Genomic DNA, 14,808 nt, shown 5'->3' with positions numbered 1-14,808 from the left:
AAGCCGGGGATGAAGTCGCCAGGCCGAAGCCGGTGGATGCGCCTGGGGTGACGCTGGCGGATGGCGGCGAACGAGCCAGCCCACTTACCCTTGTGTCCCCCCTCCTTTGCCTTTCCCTTTGCTTCTGGCTTCCAGGGAAGGGACCCAAGCGGCACAGCCTCCCTCGGCATGCCCCCTGCCAGAGAGCTGCAGTATGGTGTGGAAACTTTTTTCCCATTCACCTTTAGTACTAAATTTCCCCTTCCTCCTGCCCCTTTTGGCTTCCGGAGGGTGGGAGTCAAAACTATGGGAGTGTTGGCACATTCAGGTATTGCACTCTTGGTTTTCTTCAAAGCCTCAGGTTTGGAAAGAGATGGGTGCCGTGGCAACCAGACTCCTCAAGTATCTTTTCACAGAGACTGGACTGCTGCCCAGAACTGTCAGGGTGAATAGCATCATGTATCCTTGTGCCTCGTGCGAGACAATGTATTACTGGGGCATTGGCTGCACCTGCTCCATGGGAAACATGTTTAATCCTCTTTTGACTCCTGTGCACAGAATCCACAGGCTCGGGGGGTGGCAACTAGGGGGAGGGTCTTTTCTGTGGTGGCCCCCTCTTTGGAGCAACCTCCCTGCTGTGCCCCAATTAGTGCCGGATTTGTCATCTTTTCTGTGCCGGGTTAAGACAGCCCTCTTCGTAGAGACCTCCCTGGTCCTTCAAGGGCCTGACACAATTATCCAGGTGTCTTTCTTGGCCAGGTCTTTTTATTGTCTTTTAATGAACGTAATGCCTTTTTAAATTAATTTTTAATTCTTGTTACTGTTTTATCTATTGTATTATATTGTATTTAATTCATACCTTGTTGCAAACCACCCAGGGCGCTTGGCTACAGGCAGTATAGAAATGAAAATAGCAAAGTTATTGGGAGCTGGATTCCAGTGGTGTGACAGAGCCAAATGTCTAAGGGAGATCAGTGGGAGAGGCCCTTCTCTGGGAACCCTCCATGAAAGAAATTAGGAGGGTGGGTACTCGGAGGAGGGCTTTCTCTGCGGTGGCGCCTAAGTTATGGAATGTGCTCCCCAGAGAGGTCCGCCTGGCGCCGTCGTTATTTGTTTTTCGGCGCCAGGCCAAGACCTTTTTATTTAAGTGGCATTTTAAATGTTAGTATTATTGAATTTTATCTGGCCAGGGTGGCTTATTTTATATTGTATTTTTGTATTTTTAAGCTAATGTTTATATTTTTTTAATTTAAGATTATAATTATTTTAATTTATTGTTGTAAGCTGCCCCGAGGCTTCGGCGAATGGGGCGGCATAAAAATGTTCTAATAAATAAATAAATAAATAAATAAGGGTTGGATGTATTTTTTGCCTCCCATTTCATGCTGTGTTGTTAAGGCAGGCATACTTTTAGTTCAGATCTGCTTCTGCCTATATACATATTATTAAATTATTTTTTGTTGTATTCTGCTGTAATTCTTCTGTTTATATTTACTGTTTATTGTATCCTGCAATGTCTGGTATGTAGTATATCACCTTGACCACTGTCTTCTTTTGTGGAAGAATGCATATTATTTTTCTTTATACAGAAAATGATTAAAATTTTAATTCCTCTCCTGTACTCATCTGGTCTGCAACAGTCTCCAGAGATCTAAAAGTCTAGGTAAGTGTGTGGCCTGCTTCATTTTGCAGAAATATTTTCCGTTTATCATTCAAAATTATATATCACTTTCCACAAAGGCATCAAATGCTGAACATATAAAAACAACAAGAAATATAACAAGAAAAAGAGGGGCATCCATCCTCGTTCAGTCCGGGGTCCGAATCTTCTTCCTAGGAAGTTATCTGGGCCACATTCCAGGGCAGGGTGAGGCAAAGGGTCTGAGCCATCCAACATCACATTTTCGCTTAAAGCTCTTACTGACAGTAATTAAACTTTGGCAGAGGGATTTCGGCCTTGCACAAAGGAGTAAACACAAGCGCCAGAACACCAGGAAACAACGGGAGTTTGGGGGAAAGGGGGATGCAGCTGGGAAAGTGGGTTTTGCACTGCTTCGAGAACACAAGTGGGTCTGAGCCCCTCCTTAATCCGTTGTTTCCCATCCTATCCCAGCTGCCGTCCTTGAAGTGGGCTTCCTGTGCACTTCATTGCTTATGCTTGACAAAAAAGCAGGCCTTAGGAAATGGGCTGAGTCTTGAAGAACCAACTGACGACGAAGATGTCTTAATTAGGAATTCCCTAAATGGCCTTAGATAGCATGGAAGAGAGGCCAGGAAAAGATACAGAACAGTTCCATGGGTCAAAGTGGTCCTCAGCAAAATGCTCCGTTCGATGCCAGAGCTTACCTGAAGGTGATCCACCAGGATTTCCCTGTTGGTGCTGGTTTTGCTGGGCAGCTGTGCTAGTAGAAACATTCAAATAAGTGCCAGATATTGTATACCAGCATTAAATTACCCACAATGTCCCTGATGTATGTACGTATGTATTTGAAGTATTATTATGGCACTCCTTGGCCAAAAAGGCACCTGCAATCAGGAAAAACAAGGCAGTCCCTGCCTTGCAGGCTTTCAGTCTAAAAAGACATGACACAGAAGGAAAAAGGCATGGGGAGGGCAGAGGAAAAAGGCCTTTGGGGCTGTCCCATCCGCTCTCCCCACTTATTTCCCTCTCTTACAGCCTGCTGAAATAGCTGCTGGTGTTAAATCATGGAGAGAGGAAGCATGGCAAATTTCAAACGGTGGGTGAGGCTACATCAGGGAGATTTAAAAACATTTAACCTGCAACTCCAGGTTGTCTGGCACTCACTGAGAGACCTGAAAAAGGGAAACTTAGGACTATCAGCAGAGCGAGGTGCTGACAACAGCCCAACTCAGCAGTTCCTGGTACTTTGGGGCAGGTCAGTGGCGTATGGACAACAGAATGGGGCAGAATCAGAGCAGCAGAGAGCCGGAGTCACCATCCTGAGGCGTGTGTCTTGACGAATTGGGAGAGGAGCAGTGGCTGAAAAAATGCTTCTGGTCAGAAGTAGCAGAGACAGCCCTGACCCTTTCCCCGCAGACTCCTGGTTCGAAATGTCAGGGGGATCTGGGCCGCGGGGAGAACAGACAGAGTGCCCAGCGAGGGCTGAGGATCAAGTCTACATGTCTCCTCTCACGGTACTCGAGCCCAAAGGGGTCATCCCAGGAAGATCCAGGACAGATCAAAGGATGCTTCTCGTCAGGCCCTGCGGAGTTAGAGCAAGTCTTACGCACGGCTTGTACTGACGGCCACCAATTCATGTGGCTTCAAAAGGGGCTTGTACAACGGCATAGAGAACAAGGTTATCAATGGCTACTCGTCTTTGCTGGCTCTGTGCTACCTCTGGTCTCTGAGGCAGCAGGCCTACCTACACCAGTTGCTGGGGAACATGGATGGGGTGGTGCTCTTGCATTCATGTCCTGCATGGGAGTTTCCCTTGAAAGTTGCTGCAAACGGAATCCAGCAACTGCTGACTTTAAGGGTGAACAACCACCAAGGGTTGGGGAGAGCACTTTAAATGTTTCTATACTGTCTATATTTCCATCTAAAATCTCTAGATGGTTTACAACAGTAAAAACATCAGTACAATTAACAGTACTTGATTAAAATAGAATTAAATCATTCATATAAACAAATCATTTAAATGTAAATTAACAATTAGTATATTGGTTAAATTAAAAAGGTCTTGGTCTGGTGCTAGAAAGAATAAAGAGGCGGTGCCAAATGAACCGCTCTGGGAAGTGTATTCCACAATCAAGGTGCTGCCACTGAGAAGGCCCTTCTCCACGTAACAGCCCTCCTCACCTCCTCCAAGGAAGGCTCCCAGAGAAGGACCTCCGTGGCAGAGCTGAAGGAAGTGTATATGGAAGGAGGCTTTCCTTTACAGAACAGGCTCTAACCCATTTAGGGCTTTATATGGTACTGTCAACATCTTAAATCAGGCCTGGACTTCAGTCAGTAGCCAGCTCAGATGGTACAGGTCTGGTGGTATATGGGCACATCTTCTGGTCTCTGCCCATAGGCTGGCTGCTCTACTTTGTACCAATTGATGTATCCAGGCCTCCCCGGGGCCACAAATTTGGTGGTGGTGAATGCAGAAATAAAATAGCAGGGGCGAAATACACGTCGCCCACACATCTTCATGGTTATTCCCACTTCAGGCTCTAGATGATTGGATGCTCCTTCTGTGCATAGAAAACTTAAGAGTTGTCAAAGAGAGCAGGCCTAACCCAGGTTTCTCCTTGATGCAGGTTGTTTTTATGTGAAAGGAATATGGTGGTGTTACTTTCTGGGGGAAGAGGAATTAGCATTGTGAGCCCTCACAGAAGCCTGAACTGGGACAGCCCCAGACGTGGGTTTAGCATCGCGGTGAGAACCACACCTAAGAATGACAGAGTTGTGACTTTTTACGCCATGCCACCTGCTAGGCCCTATTTAAAGACTGCACTCTATTAGGCACTTTTTGAAATGCTCGTTCCCCGCTGGCTCAGAGAAGAGAAAATGGTAAAAATTGTGCTGAGGCCACACTTTGGACATGGCCAAATAAGTTTAAACAAGTTTCTTCCAAGTATGGCAAAATATATATTACTGAAGATGTAATATATAAGATATGGCAAAATATCTATTATGGAAGATGTAATATATATTACAACATATAGAAACTGTATCTTTTTGGTGGTAGTCCCTCACCCTTGGCACAACCTCCCTGCTGAGGTCTGCTCAGCACCAAATTTGCCATCTTTTCTGCACCAGATGTGGCGGCCTTAAAGACCTCCCTGGTCCTTCAAGGGCTTGACACAATCATCCAGGTATTTTTCTTGGCCAGATCTTTGTACTGTATTCCAATGGATTTTATTTACTTTTTAAATTAATGTTTAATTCTTGTTACTGTTTTACCTACTGTATCGTATTTATACTTTGTTGTACACCACCCAGAGAGCTTCGGCTATGGGTAGTATAGAAATGAAAATAGTATGAAAATAAATCAGTATTATAAAAGGTGAAAAGGCCTTTCAACATTCATAACCCCTACCACCAATTAATACATGCTCACACACATTTGGCCAGGACGACTTATTTTATATTGTTATTTTTTGCATTTTAACTTAATGTTTGTACTTTACAAACATTTTAATTTAATGTTATAATTTAATGTTTGTATTTAACTTAATGTTGTAAGCCGCCCCGAGGCTTCGGCAAATGGGGCGGCATAAACATGTTTTAATAAATAAATAAGTGTGTGTGTGTGTGTGTGTGTGTGTGTGTGTGTGTGTGTGTGACATATCCAGTTGTACATACCATGAAACACCAGTTCCCATCCACCAATTCATACATATCCCAACATACAGGGGAAAAATAAGCCTCCAAGCCCCCTTGCTGCAAGAAGGGGGGCATGGAGGAGGTGACCCCTTTTCCCCAACCAAAAATCCCTCATCCCCACAACTAAGTTTTAAAAATCCTTAATGCAGTACTGGAAGGAATGCCATCCAAAATACAGAATAAGGCAACTTGAGAAGTAGAAAGTAATGCAAAAGGGGAAAAAAGATAAACGACTTTAATGTAAAATCTACAAATAACACATATGCATAAATTAAAGATTTTTAATGCATTTACAACTACAGATTCACAAACATTCATGGGAAGGAAGCGGCGTTCCTTGCCTCTTCATGTGAACGGCAGACATGCATACACTTCTAGGGATAGAAACGGATGTGAAAGGTGGAGTTACATATATTGGTGAGGAGGCCACGGAAGGAGGAAGGCAGTGGAATATAACTTCAGGAGAGAGCGTAGCTCAATTCTATCTGGAAGCAAAAGCAGATTTGAAATCAGCTGCTCTGTAAGGAGGGCGACATTTTCGGTTGCCTTTCTCTTCTGGCAGGCATGTGGCCCCTTTCTCCGTGTAGACGCCTGGTGGAGCAAGATTTGGAAGTACAAGGACAGTCCCGTGCCCTTCGGGGCCCAGACCTGCTTGTGGGTCGAATCCCCCCTCCACCATGGCACACAGGGACAAAAACAGATGCGATGGGGCAGCTGTGTTGCAATCACGTGTCTGCAGCGTTCACACATAAAGCAAAGAGGTGGCAGTCCTATTCTGTACAGCTGGCCTCCAACGGGTTGACTGGGGCCCATCACTAAGCCGCCCCTGGGGCCTAAGCTGAGCTGCGGCAGTAACACCGTTGCTGCATGAAGATGCCATTAAAAAAGTGATCCTTGAAAAGCGAGCTAACGTACCCGTTTGGGCTAAGGGTGGGTCCCAGGCCTGCAATTCTTGTGCAAGGAAAACGTGGCAGGGGAAGGAGAGCCGCCTCGCTCCTTATTCCTTTATGCATCCGTCGCCATGGCCTGTACTTCTTGTGACAAAAGCCCCTTCAAGGGAAGGAGCACAGGGGGGTGAGGCAGGGACTCCGCTCCCCAATACACTCCATTTTGCATGCCAAATACACCTCCCGCTCCCCTTCTTACCAGACCAGGGCAGCCATGGCTGCTCCCTCCACACAGCTTCTTTTGCCCCAAGTGGCTAAGGGGGAGCTGCTTTGACTTTCTCTGCCCCGCATTGCAGGGCTGGTGTAAGGAAGAAAACAGGAACACATGTGAGCATGTGTGTTAGTCATGTCTCTATGTTGCCCTGAGCGCCTCAAAAAGGTCACACATTTGGGGACAAGTTGCTGGAAATGTTGCCTGGTTGCGGTGCGGATGTGTCCTTGTTACCCACCGTCTCCAATTTATTTTGAATGCCTGTAGAAATGGGCTCTCCCATTTTGCTGCTAGTAGCAAGACGTGGGCCAGGAAAAGGAGCGGCAGGATGTTCTAAAAACCCTGTCTTTTCCTCTCTTCCAGACAACCAGCACAACTATGGACTAGGTTTGGGACGCAGGTACCCACAACCTAACTTTCAGCCCTCAGGTTAATTACAAATCTCGTTGAGTGGTCCAGCCAGGCCCTGGGCCACAGCAGCCTATCCTTCTTTCCCTAGGTGGGGAGAATGAGCTTAGAAAAAGCGGAGGTAGAGGAAACTAAAAGGACGAAAAGGGAAAATCCACCTGATTCGCTCAGGCCTTTTCGGTCACTGGCTTTGGTAACACTCATGGCGTGTGTTTCCTGGCCGAAAAAGGCTTGTCCGGCCTAGGGGTGAGATATAAGCAGGCCACAGATGGCAGCCACTCCCACGGGGCTCTCTCTGCCCTGTTGGGCCACTGGGTTCTGCTGGGAATCTGGCCCCACGGCCGGTAACAGCCGTGGCAGGGGGGATGACGTGTGCCCCACAATGAGTTGGGGAGGGGGTTCAGTGCGCCCCCCCCACCTGCCGAGATGCTTCCATGCCATTCTAGAACTTTCCGCTCTGTCTCTGCAGGAGGACATGTCCTTTGTTTGCTTGACCTAGATAAAAGATCTAAAAATGGAGTTCATTCCACACACATCCTGGGATGATGCGCCGCGATTATTCTCCTGTGCGCACACATACAAGCATCAGCCCTGTTGCTCCCGACAGGCTTTTAGAGGCTCCCTCATGGCACCCACCCCCCTGAGCTCCCTTATCTCCATAGGAGGCAACAACTAACGTGTCCACTCTGAGAGTGCCATGTTCTCGAGGACACACAAGGCTCCTGTCAGGGAGTTTGTGTGTTGTTGCATGCGTGTTTACCGTGTGACAAAGGCAGGGAGTTTCACGGGATGGCTTGCATGGGTGAAAAGGCCTGTTGCAGACCCATCGCTGCAAGACAAGCGGGTCTTTCCTCACATTGCCTCAAACCTAACACTGCAAAGATGCTGGTTGTCACACGCCTGGGTGAACAGGCCGAGAGAGTCAAGCTGGGCACCTGGTGGCCTTCCGGACTGGTGGGCTTCCAACACCAGTAATCCCTCACCTAGACAGGGCTAATGGGAGGACTGCCCAATACCCACCCCTGCAACGCAGCCTCCCTCTCTCTCTCTCTCACACACACACAGAGTTGACCCGTTTTTGCAATTCTCTCTTCCACACCCATTTTGCCTTTCAGGATCCTGAGCACAGTCCTCTTAATCCCCCTCCCTTCAGTTTCTCACCATTCTTTCAATCCCCCTCCCTGGTCTCATGTTCTACAATGCAAATGAAGAATACAAGAGGAGCCCTGCCGGATCAGATCCCAGTCCAGGACTTCTTTTTGCGCAGCAGTTGGCAAGAGACTTCCGGGCAGCCCATGGAAGAGAAGGCTATTTTCTAAACTTACAAGCCCACAAAAATGCTGGCAGCGGATCAACACCTGGCATCTGAGGGCAGCTGCCAGGGCCCACCCTGATGCCTGCTCTGCCCCTCCCCTATAATTATTTTCTGTCCCTGTGGGGAAGTGTGGGCAATTAAGAATCACACACACCCCCTCAGCCAGTTCTGCTTTGACTGCCCCCCAAGTCTGCCATGGCCCACTGCCGTCATGGCCGACAAGGAACCGCCTTTCACAGGGTCCTGTCAGACCTGGAAGCAGCCCTGCAAAGCGCGGCTTCTCTCCTGGAGAAGCCCCCGGGATGGCCATGCTGGGGCAGGGATGGTGGTGTGTGGGGGGGTGGACCTTCCTCTATTTGGCTGCTTGCCGTGTCTGCTGGGCACTGGGAGGGAAGGGAACACATGCTCTCTTTGCCATCAGTGTGTCTGCTCGCTTGCGTACAATTCCCAGTCGCCCAAGGTAACCTGGTAAGGCCGACTTAAGGCAGCTCACGCCATCTTCTTGCTGCCCCTCCTCAACCAGAAAGCTGGCACTGAAAATGGAGGTTCCACCAGCTACTGTGCCTAATGCCAACTGGGAACCAGCCTCTGCATGAATTTGCCTGACCCCTTTCAAAAATTATTTAAGCCTGAGGCAGAAGAAGAAGGTAGATCTCCAAAAGTTAGGGACTTCGACTCGCAGGAGCCCTTGGCAGCATGGCCAATGGTCAGGAATGCTGGGAATTGCCCAAAACTTCTGGAGCTCCACCTTCTGCTCACCTCTGATCTAAACCAGCCAGCAGCTGATCTTGGGGAAGCCCAAGTCATGCATGGTGTGAAGAATAACTTGCTGTACCTATCTGGTCAACAGGTTTAGACCAGGTTCAGCAAGACCAGGTGTTATATTCAGCAAACACCTGACTGAAATCAGTGGGTCTTAAATTAGCCGTGGAGACTTCAGTCACGCTGATTTCAATGGTGCGCTGTGTGACTAACCCTTGCGCCCACCCAATGCCAGGGGGTGAAGCCTGGCTCGGAGGCTATTGTGCGGGAGGGCTTGTCCCCCTGTCTTTACTCTCTCTGCACCATGCTTGTGTTGCCCCAAGGCTTTGCTATGGGGCCACGAAGCAGAAGACACTGCCTTTACCAAGTCAAGCCATGGGTCCAGCTTGCTCGGTGTTGTCAGCTCTGTGAGTTGTCCGACAGTCGCATTTCACAGCCCGACCTCAGGGGTGTTGAATTTGAGGCTGGGGGCCCATCTGTGGGGTGAGCAGGGCTGGAGGCAAACTAGGCTGGGACCAAAGGATGAATGATGCCCAAGTGTTTTAGCTGAAAATCCATACTGTCAGAAGCTAAGCCTTAGGGGGGATAGTTCAACCTTTTAGAACTGGGGTGGGGAAGGACGCTGAACCCACCACATGGTCCATGGTGAAAGGACACAGTAAAGTCCTGGGATGGAACTGGGCCCCACTGGGGAGTCCTGGAAGGCTGTGCTGTGACTCCAGAAAGCCCCATGTGTGTGTATTTTTGCACTTCTGCCCTACCTGGAACTGCAAGGGACCGAATCTGTAATACATGCCGAACACTTGTTCTGCCCTTGAATTATAGCCCTGTCCCCTTAACTTGGGCTGTTGTTGGTTGTAGTGAAGTGTAGAGCCTCCACATTCAGAAGCAGTATACACCTGAGCATACTTACATGCTAATTGCAAACAGCACACTCTTAGCCCACATTCACTCAGAATACTCCCACTGATTTCAACAGTTATAGGATAAACCTAGTTGAAATTTGCTTAGTAATGGCTGCTTTGGGGATGGGGGAACTCAGTCAGCTCCCACATCCTAATTTTCTGAACTCTCAAGTGCTTTCCCTCCTGAATATGAAGATCTTTTTGCATTTTGGTACATGTGTATAAAAAAAAGAACTGAAACAAAATTCTCTCCCATCGGCACCAGCCAGATTCAATGGGCACAGCTAATACCAGCATGGAGAGAACAGAGGATGTGCCTTCCATGAAACAGTTCAACCGAAAGATGCCATCAGAAAATAAGTTTTGGCCAGTCATGAGTGAGGATGCACCCTGTATTTTCATGGTAATGGCAAGGAAGATGGCATGGGCTCGGCCATGAAACAGTGTGTGTGTGTGCGTGGGCACGCACAGCAAACATTTCCCAGAATCCTCTACAGCATGCCTGGATTCTGCAGCGCGAAACGGTGGGATCGGTCATGGCTTCCTCAGTTGGCACATCAATGCCAAAAAGACTTCCTGGATGGAATGTAGTTTAAGATGCGACCCTCCCAGAATAGCTTTGCCTGTCCTTCAGATGTGCCAGGCTACAACACCCACCATCCCCAGCTAGTGTGTTATGGGAATGGTGGGAAATGTAGTCCAAACACCTAGAAGGCAACCGGTTGAGGAAGACTATCCCATAGGAACTCTTAATACTCGATTTCCATGTTGAGTTTCCCTTGCCTATTTTCTGCAGCAGGAGTGGAGAACTTCTCTCAGCCCAGAGTCCGAATTCAATTTCAGAGCTACTAGAGAGGGCACAGTCCAGGGATGGGCGGAGCCAAAGCGGGGGCAACACACACAGAATGCCAGTCTATTTTGGTGTAAGGCTCTTCTTTCTTGTCAGCAACGAAGGCTTAGGAGAGGCATCTCCACCTTTAAATAATTGGTGACTTGGGGAAAAGGGCATAACGGATGACGCTTCCCACCTCTGATCTATAGGGTATCTGATCTATAGGGCATCTTGCCCGCTGGGGATGAAAACACGCAGCAGGCACACGAGAACCCATGTTCCAACCCACACCCAGAACCAGGCTCTGGCCCCAAGCAGAGGTCCAGCAGGCCCAGTGAGCCCATGTGCCTCCCGCCATTTAACGTGGAAGGGCAGAGTGGCCTGCACAGACTCCCCATCAGCAGGTTCCTCCTGCCCTTTGGAAAGGATGGGGGGGAATTGTGCACACCTAGGGGCCATGCCTCGTACCCACACTGCACACTACGCATCACGGCTGGGACATGCACCAAAAGTGTAGAGCGAGCACTGATGCCTGGCTGCCCGATTGGGGCCTCGGAGGAACCTTCTCTGGCCTGATGGAGACCCTTTTGTTCTTTCCACTGGTAAGAGAAATCCCACACGTCCACGTTATGTCTAGAGAATTTTAAAAGGCCTGCAATACTACAGAAGCCAGGCCAGCCCTGGTATACAGGATCCCCAGCCAGGGATGGGGCTATGCAAGGATCGGTACAGGGACAGAACCCTGCCCTGCCCTGCCCTACGAGCACTTATATGGCTCCTCTCCCGTGTGGACCCTTTTATGACTGAGCAGGTGGGAGCTCGAGATGAAGCACTTCCCGCATTCTAAGCACTCATAGGGCTTCTCCCCAGTGTGCACCCGCTTGTGGCTGACGAGGCGGGAGCTGGAAATGAAGCTCTTCCCGCACTCGGTGCACTCAAAGGGCTTCTCCCCCGTGTGGGTTCTCTTGTGTGTGATAAGGGAGGCTTTTTGCCTGAAGCTTTTGCCGCAACCTGAGCATATGTATGGCTTCTCTCCTGTGTGGATCCGACTGTGCGCGGTGAGATTGGAACTCCGGCTGAAGTTCTTCCCGCAGTCGGGGCACTTGTATGGCTTCTCGCCCGTGTGCGTTCTCTTGTGATCGGTCAGGTGGGAGCTGCTCCCGAAGCGCTTCCCGCACTCCAAGCATTCATAGGGTTTCTCGCCCGTGTGGACCCTGATGTGGTTGATGATCTGAGAGCAGGCGCTGAAGCTTTTCCCGCACAGCGTGCACTCGTACGGCTTCTCCCCCGTGTGGGTTCTCTTGTGAGTGATGAGGGAGGCCTTTTGGTTGAAGTTCTTGCCACAGTAGGAGCAACTGTACGGCTTCTCACCTGTGTGGACCCTCTTGTGAGTGATGAGCTGGGAGCTGGTACTGAAGCTCTTCCCGCACTCGGAGCATTCGTAGGGTTTCTCCCCCGTGTGGGTCCTCTCGTGGGTGATGAGGGAGGCCTTCTGGTTGAAGCTTTTGCCGCAGACGGCGCACTTGTGGGGCTTCTCGGGCATGTGGGTCTCCTCGTGCCTCATAAGCTCAGAGGGGTGGGAAAACCACGTCTCACACACAGAGCATTTGTATGGCTTCTCCCCAGTGTGTATCCTTTCATGTATTGCCAGGTGGGTTCTCTCGTAGAAGCTCGCCCCGCAAAACGAGCATTTGTGTGGTTTCTCAATGGGCTGCATTTCCTGATGGCTGAAGCTCGGGCAGGAGCTTTCCCCTGAGTCAGTGTGCCTGTGGCTGCCCTCCTGGAAGGGACCTTCCCGGACACCCCTCTCGCCTTCCTCACCAAGCTTGGCCGCTTTCCCAGGATGATTCTCCTGGTGACCTTCCAGTCCCTGATGACCCTCGGGCCTCTCGTCCATCTCGGGGCCCTGGAAACCTTTCCCTTTGGCTCTTTCCAATGACATCCCACCCACACCCACTTGCTCAGCCTGGTCAGCCTGAAAAGACTCCTCTTCTTCCTTGTCTTGCACTTGCTCGTTGCCTGCGAGAACAAAAATAACGTCAGGCGTTTGTTGCTTTGAGGAGGTTTCCTGCTGCTGCGGTTTCATTTCTGCCCCTGGTTTTCCCACTGCGCATCATCTTGGGAAAGCGCCTGCTCCAAAAGGCAGCCAAGAATTACAATAAAGAAAAAAATAAGAACATAGGGGGAGCACAGTACCCCCTTACTTGGCCTCCAGCAACCTGGAGGTACCATTTAATTGTCCATGACTAGTAGCCACTGATAATTGGGACTTAAAATACGTATTTATCAAAGCATGATAGTGGTGTTGTATCTCTTTCAGCCCAAGGCCCGAATACCATTTTCAGCACTCAGGTTGTACTAGATCTGTTTTTTGGTTTTGTTTTGTGGGGCTTTTTTTTTTTTTTGGTGAAATCTATTCTGGATGCTCAGCCTAGAACTCAGGTTGCAATCAATGTACACAATGCAATCAATGGATGGAGCTGCATTCCTCTTGCGGGAACATTATTAAGGTTCAACAGTGAACTTTCCCCATGTCCAAATGCCAACAGTTTTTGCAGCCTTGCCAAGAACAGCCCCAGAAACCATTGCCTTGAAGCAGCTTTCCCTAAGTACATTCCTTAGATAAGAGTTGCTTTTGTTGTGAGAATCAACACTGTTTGTTTTACAGAAACAGCTCTGTATCTCCCAGAAAGGAGGATTAGCAACTATATATACTGACAGCTTCTGAAACAGTGGAATATAATGGCAGCCAGTGACAAGCAGGGTCCTCCAGGGCTCTGTCCTGGGGCCAATCCTGTTCAATCTTTTCATCAACAACATGGAAGAAGAGGTGAACAGTCTGCTGATCAAATTCGCAGATGACACTAAAACTGGAGCAGTGGCCACAAGTGAGGAGCTGGTACTCCAGATCCAAAAGGATCTGGACAGAATATGGAGGTGGGCAGGAGACAACAGGATGGCGTTCAATGTGGATAAGTGCAAGGTCTTGCACTTGGGGCATAGGAATGGGTGTCATAAGTACAGGTTAGGGGACAAGTGGCTGGAGAGCAGCACTTGTGAAAGGGACCTGGGGGTGCTGGTTGACTGTAGGCTAAACATGAGTCAGCAGTGTGACGCGGCGGTCAAGAGGGCGAATGCCACCCTTGGTTGCATAGCCAGAAGGGTGGCTTCTAGATCGAGAGAGGTATTACTATCACTCTGTATGAATCTGGTGTGCCTGTAACTGGAGTATTGTGTTCAGTTCTGGGCCCCTTGTTACAGGAAGGATATAGCCAGGTTAGAGTCAGTGCAGCGTAGGGCCACAAGGTCAGTGGCTGGTTTGTAGGGGATGGGGTATGAGGCGAGACTGAGGGAACTGGATCTCTTCAGCCTGGAGAAGAGGAGACTCAGAGGGGATGTGTTGGCGACATACAGGTATGTGAGGGGATGTCACATAGAGATGGGTAGAGACCTGTTCTCCCCTGCAGAGGAAGGCAGGACGCGCTCCAGCAGAGCAAAGCTCAGGGGACCAAGGTTCAATTTGGATGCCAGGAAGCACTTCCTGACAGTTAGGACCCCGAGGGCATGGAATGGGCTTCCACGGGAGGTGGTTGAGGTCCCACTGGTGAGGGGTTCAAGGATAGGCTGGACATGCACATGGTGGGCATGTCGTGAGCGGAGCCAGCTGGAGCCGGGGGTCAGACTAGATGGCCCAGAAGACCCCTTCTGACTCGCGCTGTTTCTCTGTTTCTATAACATCCATGGCTTTTGACATGGTCTTTTGTTGTTTGCTTGGGGGGAAGGCACTGACAAGTCATGCACCCAGGTAATTTGGAGGCCCACAGAACATCCCTTGGTCTATTCAGGGCACCGATTCAGCCAGAAACCTGACCAATGAAATAAAGGCATTCAAGGAAACACCCACTTACCAGACAAGGTGGCCTCCCAGTCGTCCTCCTGCTTGTCTTCCAGGGGGAGCTGCATCTTTAGCACAAGAGGCGGAGAATGGTCAGACTTGGGGGAATTAAATGCCTTTTCCAAGGATCCTGACATCTAAACAAACAAACAAACAGGGTCTCATTTGGATTGGAGAACTATAGAAACAATAACATTATGGGTGAAGCTACTTCTA

The 14,808-nt window shown here is 49.3% G+C and overlaps 2 protein-coding genes across 2 annotated transcripts in view; one reads left to right on the top strand and one right to left on the bottom strand.

The window, feature by feature from the left end:
- LOC123017782 (zinc finger protein 585A-like) overlaps positions 1–14,808 on the top strand; it is a 102,240-nt gene that overhangs the window by 35,111 nt on the left and 52,321 nt on the right. The gene's annotated exons all lie outside the window — the stretch shown is intronic.
- Positions 1–14,808, bottom strand: part of LOC123017783 (zinc finger protein 271-like) — a 104,727-nt gene that overhangs the window by 71,290 nt on the left and 18,629 nt on the right. The window contains exons 3-4 of the mRNA XM_044419354.1: positions 14,606–14,729; positions 11,459–12,716 (exon numbers count right to left, since the gene is read on the bottom strand). Coding sequence (XP_044275289.1) covers positions 11,459–12,716; positions 14,606–14,729 — 1,382 coding nt within the window. The remainder of the gene's footprint in view (positions 1–11,458; positions 12,717–14,605; positions 14,730–14,808) is intronic.

This window comes from Varanus komodoensis, unplaced genomic scaffold (assembly GCF_004798865.1).
Source record: "Varanus komodoensis strain SLA01 unplaced genomic scaffold, ASM479886v1 scaffold102, whole genome shotgun sequence".
NCBI lineage: Eukaryota > Metazoa > Chordata > Lepidosauria > Squamata > Varanidae > Varanus > Varanus komodoensis.
This window is presented reverse-complemented; position numbering and strand designations above follow the sequence as displayed.